General features: G+C 51.4%; 1 protein-coding gene across 1 annotated transcript in view; it reads left to right on the top strand.

The window, feature by feature from the left end:
* LOC149453369 (uncharacterized) overlaps positions 1 to 12,186 on the top strand; it is a 40,057-nt gene extending 27,871 nt beyond the window's left edge. The window contains exon 9 of the mRNA XM_089688274.1: positions 10,510 to 12,186. Coding sequence (XP_089544400.1) covers positions 10,510 to 11,969 — 1,460 coding nt within the window. The 3' untranslated portion in view covers positions 11,970 to 12,186. The remainder of the gene's footprint in view (positions 1 to 10,509) is intronic.
* Positions 12,187 to 12,893: the final 707 nt, after the last annotated feature.

Raw genomic sequence — 12,893 nt, 5'->3', positions numbered from 1 at the left:
CCCCCTTGATCAGAAGTGTCCGCCTCCTGGATCAGAAGTGTCCTACCCCCCCCATGGATCAGAAGTGTCCTGCCCCCCCCCACGGATCAGAAGTGTCCCCCCCCCCCCACGGATCAGAAGTGTCCCTCCCCCCCCCACGAATCAGAAGTGTCCTGCCCCCCCCCACAAATCAGAAGTGTCCTGCCCCCCCCCACGGATCAGAAATGTCCTGCCCTCCCCCCCACGAATCAGAAGTGTCCTGCCCTCCCCCCCACGGATCAGAAGTGTCCTGCCCTCCCCCCCACGGATCAGAAGTGTCCTGCCCTCCCCCCCACGGATCAGAAGTGTCCACCTCCTGGATCAGAAGTGTCCTACCCCCCCCCCACGGATCAGAAGTGTCCTGCCCTCCCCCCCACGGATCAGAAGTGTCCTGCCCTCCCCCCCACGGATCAGAAGTGTCCTGCCCTCCCCCCCACGGATCAGAAGTGTCCTGCCCTCCCCCCCCTCACGGATCAGAAGTGTCCTGCCCTCCCCCCCACGGATCAGAAGTGTCCTGCCCCCCCCCCCCCACGGATCAGAAGTGTCTTGCCCCCCCCACAGATCAGAAGTGTCCTGCCCCCCCACAGGTCAGAAGTGTCCTGCCCCCCCCCACGGATCAGAAGTCTCCTGCCTTCCCCGGATCAGAAGTGTCCTGCCCTCCCTCCCACGGATCAGAAGTGTCCGCCCCCTGGATCAGAAATGTCCACCTCCTGGATCAGAAGTGTCCTACCCCCCCCCCCCACGAATCAGAAGTGTCCTGCCCCCCCCCCCCCACGGATCAGAAGTGTCCTGCCCCCCCCCACGGATCAGAAGTGTCCTGCCCCCCCACAGATCAGAAGTGTCCTGCCCTCTCCGGATCTGAACTGTCCTGCCCTCCCTGGATCAGAAGTGTCCTGCCCTCCCCCCCACGGATCAGAAGTGTCCGCCCCCTTGATCAGAAGTGTCCTACCCCCCCCATGGATCAGAAGTGTCCTGCCCCCCCCCCCACGGATCAGAAGTGTCCTGCCCCCCCCACGGATCAGAAGTGTCCTGCCCCCCCCACGGATCAGAAGTGTCCTGCCCTCCCCCCCACGGATCAGAAGTGTCCTGCCCCCCACACGGATCAGAAGTGTCCTGCCCCCCCCCACGGATCAGAAGTGTCCTGCCCCCCCCCCACGGATCAGAAGTGTCCTGCCCTCCCCCCCACGGATCAGAAGTGTCTTGCCCCCCCCCCCACGGATCAGAAGTGTCCTGCCCCCCACGGATCAGCAGTGTCCTGCCCCCCCCACGGATCAGAAGTGTCCTGCCCCCCCACGGATCAGAAGTGTCCTGCCCCCCCCCCCCCCACGGATCTGAAGTGTCCTGCCCTCCCCGGATCTGAAGTGTCCTGCCTCCCCACGGATCAGAAGTGTCCTACCCCCCCATGGATCTGAAGTGTCCTGCCCTCCCCGGATCTGAAGTGTCCTGCCCCCCCACGGATCTGAAGTTTCCTGCCCTCCCCGGATCTGAAGTGACCGCCCCCTGAAATGTTTGGCCTTGGTACAGACACAAGGTGACACACACGGGTAACAATGCCAATTAAAGGTTCATTTCTCACATCTGCGACTTTTTATATTTCAATCAGTGTCTGTGTATAAATAGTCAGTGAGTTTGTTGGCTCTCATGTGGATGCACTGAGCAGGATACATACTGAGCCATGGGGAGTAAAAAAGAACCGTCCCAAAGACCTGCGTAACAAGGTAATGGAACTTTATAAAGACGCAAAAAGGATATGATTGTGCATATTTGTGTGTCTGTACCAAAGCCAACATTCCAGGGGAGGGAAAGGTTTGATCCGGGCCATTTGGGTGATTTCTGGTAATATGATTTTAAAAGGACCCAAACAACTCTGTGATAATAAATGGCTTCATATCAGCACTATCTGAAGTAAAAGACAGGTGTTTTTTGGCATGATCAGTCAGTTTCAAAATCAATCATTGGCATTGGTGGAAGGAATAGTGCCCTATCACTGGTATCAGTGGGAGGAATAGTGCCCCATCATTGGTGTCAGTGGGAGGAATAGTGCCCCATCATTGGTGTCAGTGGGAGGAATAGTGCCCCATCATTGGTGTCAGTGGGAGGAATAGTGCCCCATCATTGGTGTCAGTGAGAGGAATAGTGCCCCATCATTGGTATCAGTGGGCGGAATAGTGCCCCATCATTGGTGCAAGTGGGAGGAATAGTGCCCCATCATTGGTATCAGTGGGAGGAATAGTGCCCCGTCATTGGTATTAGTGGGAGGAATAATGCCCCATCATTGGTGTCAGTGGGAGGAATAGTGCCCCATCATTGGTATTAGTGGGAGGAATAGTGCCCCATCATTGGTGTCAGTGGGAGGAATAGTGCCCCATCATTGGTATCAGTGGGAGGAATAGTGCCCCCTCATTGGTGTCAGTGGGAGGAATAGTGCCCCATCATTGGTATTAGTGGGAGGAATAGTGCCCCATCATTGATGTCAGAGGGAGGAATAGTGCCCCATCATTGATGTCAGTGGGAGGAATAGTGTCCCATCATTGGTATCAGTGGGAGGAATAGTGCCCCATCATTGGTGTCAGTGGGAGGAATAGTGCCCCATCATTGGTATCAGTGGGAGGAATAGTGCCCCCTCATTGGTGTCAGTGGGAGGAATAGTGCCCCATCATTGGTGTTAGAGGAAGGAATAGTGCCCCATCATTGGTGTTAGAGGAAGGAATAGTGCCCCATCATTGGTATCAATGGGAGGAATAGTGTCTCATCATTGGTGTCAGTGAGAGGAATAGTGCCCCATCATTGGTGCAAGTGGGAGGAATAGTGCCCCATCATTGGTATCAGTGGGAGGAATAGTGCCCCATCATTGGTGTCAGTGGGAGGAATAGTACCCCATCATTGGTGTTAGAGGAAGGAATAGTGCCCCATCATTGGTGCAAGTGGGAGGAATAGTGCCCCATCATTGGTGTCAGTGGGAGGAATAGTGCCCCATCGTTGGTATCAGTGGAAGGAATAGTGCCCCATCATTGGTGTCAGTTGGAGGAATAGTGCCCCATCATTGGTATCAGTGGGAGGAATAGTGCCCCATCATTGGTGTCAGTGGGAGGAATATTGCCCCATCATTGGTATCAGTGGGAGGAATAGTGCCCCATCATTGGTGTCAGTGGGAGGAATAGTGCCCCATCACTGGTGTCAGTGGGAGGAATAGTGTCCCATCATTGGTATCAGTGGGAGGAATAGTGCCCCATCATTGGTATCAGTGGGAGGAATAGTGCCCCATCATTGGTGTCAGTGGGAGGAATAGTGCCCCATCATTGGTGTCAGTGGGAGGAATAGTGCCCCATCACTGGTGTCAGTGGGAGGAATAGTGCCCCATCATTGGTATCAGTGGGAGGAATAGTGCCCCATCATTGGTGTCAGTGGGAGGAATAGTGCCCCATCACTGGTGTCAGTGGGAGGAATAGTGCCCCATCATTGGTATCAGTGGGAGGAATAGTGCCCCATCATTGGTGTCAGTGGGAGGAATAGTGCCCCACCACTGGTGTCAGTGGGAGGAATAGTGCCCCATCATTGGTGTCAGTGGGAGGAATAGTGCCCCACCATTGGTATCAGTGGGAGGAATAGTGCCCCATCATTGGTGTCAGTTGGAGGAATAGTGCCCCATCATTGGTGTCAGTGGGAGGAATAGTGCCCCATCATTGGTATCAGTGGGAGGAATAGTGCCCCATCATTGGTGTCAGTTGGAGGAATAGTGCCCCATCATTGGTATCAGTGGGAGGAATAGTGCCCCATCATTGGTGTCAGTGGGAGGAATAGTGCCCCATCATTGGTGTCAGTGGGAGGAATATTGCCCCATCATTGGTATCAGTGGGAGGAATAGTGCCCCATCATTGGTGTCAGTGGGAGGAATAGTGCCCCATCATTGGTGTCAGTGGGAGGAATATTGCCCCATCATTGGTATCAGTGGGAGGAATAGTGCCCCATCATTGGTGTCAGTTGGTGGAATAGTGCCCCATCATTGGTCAGTGGGAGGATTAGTGCCACATCATTGGTGTCAGTGGGAGGAATAGTGCCCCATCATTGGTATTAGTGGGAGGAATAGTGCCCCATCATTGGTGTCAGTGGGAGGAATAGTGTCCCATCATTGGTGTCAGTGGGAGGAATAGTGCCCCATCATTGGTGTCAGTGGGAGGAATAGTGCCCCATCATTGGTGTCAGTGGGAGGAATATTGCCCCATCATTGGTATCAGTGGGAGGAATAGTGCCCCATCATTGGTGTCAGTTGGAGGAATAGTGCCCCATCATTGGTGTCAGTGGGAGGAATAGTGCCCCATCATTGGTGTCAGTGGGAGGAATAGTGCCCCATCATTGGTATTAGTGGGAGGAATAGTGCCCCATCATTGGTGTCAGTGGGAGGAATAGTGTCCCATCATTGGTGTCAGTGGGAGGAATAGTGCCCCATCATTGGTGTCAGTGGGAGGAATAGTGCCCTATCATTGGTGTCAGTGGGAGGAATAGTGCCCCATCATTGGTGTCAGTGGGAGGAATAGTGCCCCATCATTCGTGTCAGTGGGAGGAATAGTGCCCCATCATTGGTGTCAGTGAGAGGAATAGTGCCCCATCATTGGTATCAGTGGGAGGAATAGTGCCCCATCATTGGTGTCAGTGGGAGGAATAGTGCCCCATCATTGGTGTCAGTGGGAGGAATAGTGTCCCATCATTGGTATCAGTGGGAGGAATAGTGCCCCATCATTGGTATCAATGGGAGGAATAGTGTCTCATCATTGGTGTCAGTGAGAGGAATAGTGCCCCATCATTGGTGCAAGTGGGAGGAATAGTACCCCATCATTGGTGTTAGAGGAAGGAATAGTGCCCCATCATTGGTGCAAGTGGGAGGAATAGTGCCCCATCATTGGTGCAAGTGGGAGGAATAGTGCCCCATCATTGGTGTCAGTTGGAGGAATAGTGCCCCATCATTGGTATCAGTGGGAGGAATAGTGCCCCATCATTGGTGTCAGTGGGAGGAATATTGCCCCATCATTGGTATCAGTGGGAGGAATAGTGCTCCATCATTGGTGTCAGTGGGTGGAATAGTGCCCCATCATTGGTGTCAGTGGGAGGAATAGTGCCCCATCATTGGTGTCAGTGGGAGGAATAGTGCCCCATCATTGGTGTCAGTGGGAGGAATAGTGCCCCATCATTGGTATTAGTGGGAGGAATAGTGCCCCATCATTGGTGTCAGTGGGAGGAATAGTGCCCCATCATTGGTGTCAGTGGGAGGAATAGTGCCCCATCATTGGTATCAGTGGGAGGAATAGTGCCCCATCATTGGTGTCAGTGGGAGGAATAGTGCCCCATCATTGGTGTCAGTGGGAGGAATAGTGCCCCATCATTGGTGTCAGTTGGAGGAATAGTGCCCCATCATTGGTGTCAGTTGGAGGATTAGTGCCCCATTATTGGTGTCAGTGGGAGGAATAATGCCCCATCATTGGTGTCAGTGGGAGAAATAGTGCCCCATCATTGGTGTCAGTGGGAGGAATAGTGCCCCATCATTGGTATTAGTGGGAGGAATAGTGCCCCATCATTAGTGTCAGTTGGAGGAATAGTGCCCCATCATTGGTGTCAGTGGGAGGATTAGTGCCACATCATTGGTGTCAGTGGGAGGAATAGTGTCCCATCATTGGTGTCAGTTGGAGGAATAGTGCCCCATCATTGGTGTCAGTGGGAGGAATAGTGCCCCATCATTGGTATTAGTGGGAGGAATAGTGCCGCATCATTGGTATTAGTGGGAGGAATAGTGCCCCATCATTGGTATTAGTGGGAGGAATAGTGCCCCATCATTGGTGTCAGTTGGTGGAATAGTGCCCCATCATTGGTCAGTGGGAGGATTAGTGCCACATCATTGGTGTCAGTGGGAGGAATAGTGCCCCATCATAGGTGTCAGTGGGAGGAATAGTGCCGCATCATTGGTATCAGTTGGAGGAATAGTGCCCCATCATTGGTGTCAGTTGGAGGAATAGTGCCCCATCATTGGTGTCATTTGGAGGAATAGTGTCCCATCATTGGTGTCAGTGGGAGGAATAGTGCCCCATCATTGGTATTAGTGGGAGGAATAGTGCCCCATCATTGGTGTCAGTGGGAGGAATAGTGCCCCATCATTGGTGCAAGTGGGAGGAATAGTGCCCCATCATTGGTGTCAGTTGGAGGAATAGTGCCCCATCATTGGTATCAGTGGGAGGAATAGTGCCCCATCATTGGTGTCAGTGGGAGGAATATTGCCCCATCATTGGTATCAGTGGGAGGAATAGTGCCCCATCATTGGTGTCAGTGGGAGGAATATTGCCCCATCATTGGTATCAGTGGGAGGAATAGTGCCCCATCATTGGTGTCAGTGGGAGGAATAGTGCCCCATCATTGGTGTCAGTTGGAGGAATAGTGCCCCATCATTGGTGTCAGTGGGAGGAATAGTGCCCCATCATTGGTGTCAGTGGGAGGAATATTGCCCCATCATTGGTATCAGTGGGAGGAATAGTGCCCCATCATTGGTGTCAGTGGGAGGAATAGTGCCCCATCATTGGTGTCAGTGGGAGGAATATTGCCCCATCATTGGTATCAGTGGGAGGAATAGTGCTCCATCATTGGTGTCAGTGGGTGGAATAGTGCCCCATCATTGGTGTCAGTGGGAGGAATAGTGCCCCATCATTGGTATTAGTGGGAGGAATAGTGCCCCATCATTGGTGTCAGTGGGAGGAATAGTGCCCCATCATTGGTGTCAGTGGGAGGAATAGTGCCCCATCATTGGTATCAGTGGGAGGAATAGTGCCCCATCATTGGTGTCAGTGGGAGGAATAGTGCCCCATCATTGGTGTCAGTGGGAGGAATAGTGCCCCATCATTGGTGTCAGTTGGAGGAATAGTGCCCCATCATTGGTGTCAGTTGGAGGATTAGTGCCCCATTATTGGTGTCAGTGGGAGGAATAATGCCCCATCATTGGTGTCAGTGGGAGAAATAGTGCCCCATCATTGGTGTCAGTGGGAGGAATAGTGCCCCATCATTGGTATTAGTGGGAGGAATAGTGCCCCATCATTGGTGTCAGTGGGAGGATTAGTGCCACATCATTGGTGTCAGTGGGAGGATTAGTGCCACATCATTGGTGCTAGTGGGAGGAATAATGCCCCATCATTGGTGTCAGTGGGAGGAATAGTGCCCCATCATTGGTGTCAGTTGGAGGAATAGTGCCCCATCATTGGTGTCAGTGGGAGGAAGAGTGCCCCATCATTGGTATTAGTGGGAGGAATAGTGCCGCATCATTGGTGTCAGTTGGTGGAATAGTGCCCCATCATTGGTCAGTGGGAGGATTAGTGCCACATCATTGGTGTCAGTGGGAGGAATAGTGCCCCATCATAGGTGTCAGTGGGAGGAATAGTGCCGCATCATTGGTATCAGTTGGAGGAATAGTGCCCCATCATTGGTGTCAGTTGGAGGAATAGTGCCCCATCATTGGTGTCAGTGGGAGGAATAGTGCCCCATCATTGGTATTAGTGGGAGGAATAGTGCCCCATCATTGGTGTCAGTGGGAGGAATAGTGTCCCATCATTGGTGTCAGTGGGAGGAATAGTGCCCCATCATTGGTATTAGTGGGAGGAATAGTGCCCCATCATTGGTGTCAGTGGGAGGAATAGTGCCCCATCATTGGTGTCAGTGGGAGGAATAGTGCTCCATCATTGGTGTCAGTAGGAGGAATAGTGCCCCATCATTGGTGTCAGTGGGAGGATTAGTGCCACATCATTGGTGTCAGTGGGAGGATTAGTGCCACATCATTGGTGTTAGTGGGAGGAATAGTGCCCCATCATTGGTGTCAGTGGGAGGAATAGTGCCCCATCATTGGTATAAGTTGGAGGAATAGTGCCCCATCATTGGTGTCAGTGGGAGGAATAGTGCCCCATCATTGGTGTCAGTAGGAGGAATAGTGCCCCATCATTGGTGTCAGTGGGAGGAATAGTGCCCCATCATTGGTGTCAGTGGGGGGAATAGTGCCCCATCATTGGTATCAGTGGGAGGAATAGTGCCCCATCATTGGTGTCAGTAGGAGGAATAGTGCCCCATCATTGGTGTCAGTGGGAGGAATAGTGCCCCATCATTGGTGTCAGTGGGAGGAATAGTGCCCATCATTGGTGTCAGTGGGGGGAATAGTGCCCCATCATTGGTATCAGTGGGAGGAATAGTGCCCCATCATTGGTGTCAGTGGGAGGAATAGTGCCCCATCATTGGTATTAGTGGGAGGAATAGTGCCCCATCATTGGTGTCAGTGGGAGGATTAGTGCCACATCATTGGTGTCAGTGGGAGGAATAGTGCCCCATCATTGGTATTAGTGGGAGGAATAGTGCCCCATAATTGGTGTCAGTGGGAGGAATAGTGCCCCATCATTGGTGTCAGTGGGAGGATTAGTGCCACATCATTGGTGTCAGTGGGAGTATTAGTGCCCCATTATTGGTGTCAGTGGGAGGAATAATGCCCCATCATTGGTGTCAGTGGGAGGAATAGTGCCCCATCATTGGTATCAGTTGGAGGAATAGTGCCCCATCATTGGTGTCAGTGGGAGGATTAGTGCCACATCATTGGTGTCAGTGGGAGGATTAGTGCCACATCATTGGTGCTAGTGGGAGGAATAGTGCCCCATCATTGGTGTCAGTGGGAGGAATAGTGCCCCATCATTGGTATCAGTTGGAGGAATAGTGCCCCATCATTGGTGTCAGTGGGAGGAATAGTGCCCCATCATTGGTGTCAGTTGGAGGAATAGTGCCCCATCATTGGTGTCAGTGGGAGGAATAGTGCCCCATCATTGGTATTAGTGGGAGGAATAGTGCCCCATCATTGGTGTCAGTGGGAGGAATAGTGCCCCATCATTGGTATTAGTGGGAGGAATAGTGCCCCATCATTGGTGTCAGTGGGAGGAATAGTGCTCCATCATTGATGTCAGTTGGAGGAATAGTGCCCCGTCATTGGTGTCAGTGGGAGGAATAGTGCCCCGTCATTGGTGTCAGTGGGAGGAATAGTGCCCCGTCATTGGTATTAGTGGGAGGAATAGTGCCCCATCATTGGTGTCAGTGGGAGGAATAGTGCCCCATCATTGGTGTCAGTGGGAGGATTAGTGCCACATCATTGGTGTCAGTGGGAGGATTAGTGCCACATCATTGGTGTTAGTGGGAGGAATAGTGCCCCATCATTGGTGTCAGTGGGAGGAATAGTGCCCCATCATTGGTGTCAGTTGGAGGAATAGTACCCCATCATTGGTGTCAGTGGGAGGAATAGTGCCCCATCATTGGTATTAGTGGGAGGAATAGTGCCCCATCATTGGTGTCAGTGGGAGGAATAGTGCCCCATCATTGGTGTCAGTGGGAGGAATAGTGCTCCATCATTGGTGTCAGTAGGAGGAATAGTGCCCCATCATTGGTGTCAGTGGGAGGAATAGTGCCCCATCATTGGTGTCAGTGGGGGGAATAGTGCCCCATCATTGGTGTCAGTGGGAGGAATAGTGCCCCATCATTGGTGTTAGTGGGAGGAATAGTTCCCCATCATTGGTGTCAGTGGGAGGAATAGTGCCCCATCATTGGTGTCAGTTGGAGGAATAGTACCCCATCATTGGTGTCAGTGGGAGGAATAGTGCCCCATCATTGGTATTAGTGGGAGGAATAGTGCCCCATCATTGGTGTCAGTGGGGGGAATAGTGCCCCATCATTGGTATAAGTTGGAGGAATAGTGCCCCATCATTGGTGTCAGTGGGAGGAATAGTGCCCTATCATTGGTGTCAGTGGGAGGAATAGTGCCCATCATTGGTGTCAGTGGGGGGAATAGTGCCCCATCATTGGTATCAGTGGGAGGAATAGTGCCCCATCATTGGTGTCAGTGGGAGGAATAGTGCCCCATCATTGGTGTCAGTGGGAGGAATAGTGCCCCATCATTGGTGTCAGTGGGAGGAATAGTGCCCCATCATTGGTGTCAGTGGGAGGATTAGTGCCACATCATTGGTGTCAGTGGGAGGAATAGTGCCCCATCATTGGTGTCAGTGGGAGGATTAGTGCCACATCATTGGTGTCAGTGGGAGGAATAGTGCCCCATCATTGGTATTAGTGGGAGGAATAGTGCCCCATAATTGGTGTCAGTGGGAGGAATAGTGCCCCATCATTGGTGTCAGTGGGAGGAATAGTGCCCCATCATTGGTATTAGTGGGAGGAATAGTGCCCCATCATTGGTGTCAGTGGGAGGAATAGTGCCCCATCATTGGTATAAGTTGGAGGAATAGCGCCCCATCATTGGTGTCAGTAGGAGGAATAGTGCCCCATCATTGGTGTCAGTAGGAGGAATAGTGCCCCATCATTGGTGTCAGTGGGAGGAATAGTGCCCCATGGCATGATGGGACTTGTAGTACTTCCAACAGCTGGAGGGCCACAGTTTGGGGACCCCTGGATGGAGGATACTTATAATAAAATCTTGCTTTTAAACAGATGGCCAGAGTATCCGTGAGGAACGTCGGGATTTATTTCCCGATCCCGCCGAAGATGAAGAAATCGCTCCGTTTCTTCAAACTTCCAATCCCGGGGAATCATCTGATCCATCACAGACTACGACCTCCAACATCCGCCACAGTGCAGACCGATCAACAGATCCATCTGACCCCAAAGGATCTTCCGCAATCCACGAAGAGACGTCCTTGTCCTGTTCGGTGTGCGGGAAATCCTTCGCCGAAAAGAGAAACCTCTTTGCGCATCGGAGAATTCACCAGATCGAGCGTCTTTTCCAATGTTCCGTGTGCGGGAAAAGTTACGTGCGGAAAGAAAAACTGGTCATACATCAGAGAACTCACACCGGCGAACGACCTTACTCGTGTTCAGTGTGCGGGAAGTGTTTCGCTGAGAAGGGGACGCTTCACAGACACCAGAAATCCCACACGGGCGAGCGTCCCTATTCTTGCCCTGAGTGCGGGAAAGGGTTCATCAGCAAAGAAGACCTTCTAAAGCACCAGAGAATTCACACTGATGAGCGCCCTTATCCTTGCTTGGAGTGTGGGAAGTGTTTTAAAGAAAAAAGAACGCTTGTTATACACCAGAGAATTCACACGGGTGAGCGTCCTTTCTCCTGTTCAGTGTGCGGGAAGTGTTTCAGCCATAAAGTGAGCCTATTTAGACACCAGAAAATTCACACGGGTGAGCGTCCATATTCATGTCCTAAGTGCGGGAAATGTTTTGTTCGGAAAGAAGACCTTCTGAAACACCAGAGAGTTCACACTGGTGAGCGCCCTTATTCATGTGTAGAGTGCGGAAAATGTTTTACTAAGAAAAGAACACTTGTTATACACCAGAGAACTCACACAGGTGAGCGTCCTTATTCATGTTCTGAGTGCGGGAAATGTTTTGCTGAGAAAAGAGTGCTTCTTATCCATCAGCGAAGTCACACAGGCGAGCGTCCCTTTTCATGTTCAGAGTGCGGGAAATGCTTTACTGAGAAAAGAAACCTTCTTACGCATCAGATAATTCACACGCGTGAGCGTCCGTATTCATGCTCAGAGTGCGGGAAAGGTTTCAATCAGAAACAAAGCCTTCTCACGCACCAGAAAATTCACACGAGCGATCGCCCTTTCTCCTGTTCAGAGTGCGGGAAATGTTTTGTTCAGAAAGGAAACCTTCTTTCGCACCAGAGAATACACACGGGCGAGCGGCCCTTCTCGTGTTCGGTGTGCGGGAATAGTTTCGGCCGTAAAGCAAGCCTTCTTAGACACCAGCGGGTTCACACAGGCGAGCGTCCGTTTTCGTGTTCGGAGTGCGGGAGATGTTTCAGTGACAAAGGAAGCCTTCTTGAACACCAGAGAGTTCACACGGGTGAGCGGCCTTATGCATGTGCAGAGTGTGGGAAAGGTTTCATTTACAGGAAGAAACTTTTAAGACACCAGAGAATTCACATGGGCTGATGGAATTTCTCATGGAAATGGTTTGCCAGAAAAGTCACATTGGGGACGGCTCTACTTCATAGTCAGGGATTCTACAAGGAAGCAAATGGTGTCACTGGACAGTGCCTTGCAAAAGTCTTCACACCCCTTGGTCACAAATGTTGGGAACCGTTTCTCATTTTACTTCCACTTCACAATTATCACATCCAATCCCGATAAATACATTGTAACATGACAACACGGGGGGGGGGGGTTGGGGGATACATTTAACATGACAACATGGGGGGGATACATTGCAACATGGCAACATGGGGGGATACATTGTAACATGACAACATGGGGGGGATACATTGTAACATGACAACATGGGGGGAAGGGGAATACAATGTAACATGACAACATGGGGGGGGGGATACATTGTAACATGACAACAGGGGGGCAGGGGGAATACATTGTAACATGACAACATGGGGGGAGGGGAAATACAATGTAACATGACAACACGGGGGAGAATACATTGTATCATGACAACACGGGGGGGATACATTGTAACATGACAACATAGGGGTGATACATTGTAACATGACAACATGGGGGGGATACATTGTAACATGAGAACACGGGGGGAGATACATTGTAACATGACAACATGAAGGGGATACAATGTAACATGACAACATGGGGGAATACAATGTAACATGACAACATGGGGGGGAATACATTTTAACATGACAACACGGGGGGCGGATACATTGTAACATGACAACACGGGGGGGGATACATTGTAACATGACAACACGGGGGGGGATACAAGGTAACATGACAACATGGGGAGGGGGAATACATTGTAACATGACAACATGGGGGGGGGATACAACGTAACATGACAACATGGGGGGGGAATACAATGTAACATGAGAACACGGGGGGGATACATTGTAACAT

Source organism: Staurois parvus, unplaced genomic scaffold (genome assembly GCF_062004578.1).
Source record: "Staurois parvus isolate SC_StPar_1 unplaced genomic scaffold, SC_StPar_1.0 ptg000449l, whole genome shotgun sequence".
NCBI classification, from domain to species: domain Eukaryota; kingdom Metazoa; phylum Chordata; class Amphibia; order Anura; family Ranidae; genus Staurois; species Staurois parvus.
The sequence above is the reverse complement of the archived record's forward strand: the minus strand, read 5'-3'. Positions and strand labels throughout refer to the sequence as shown.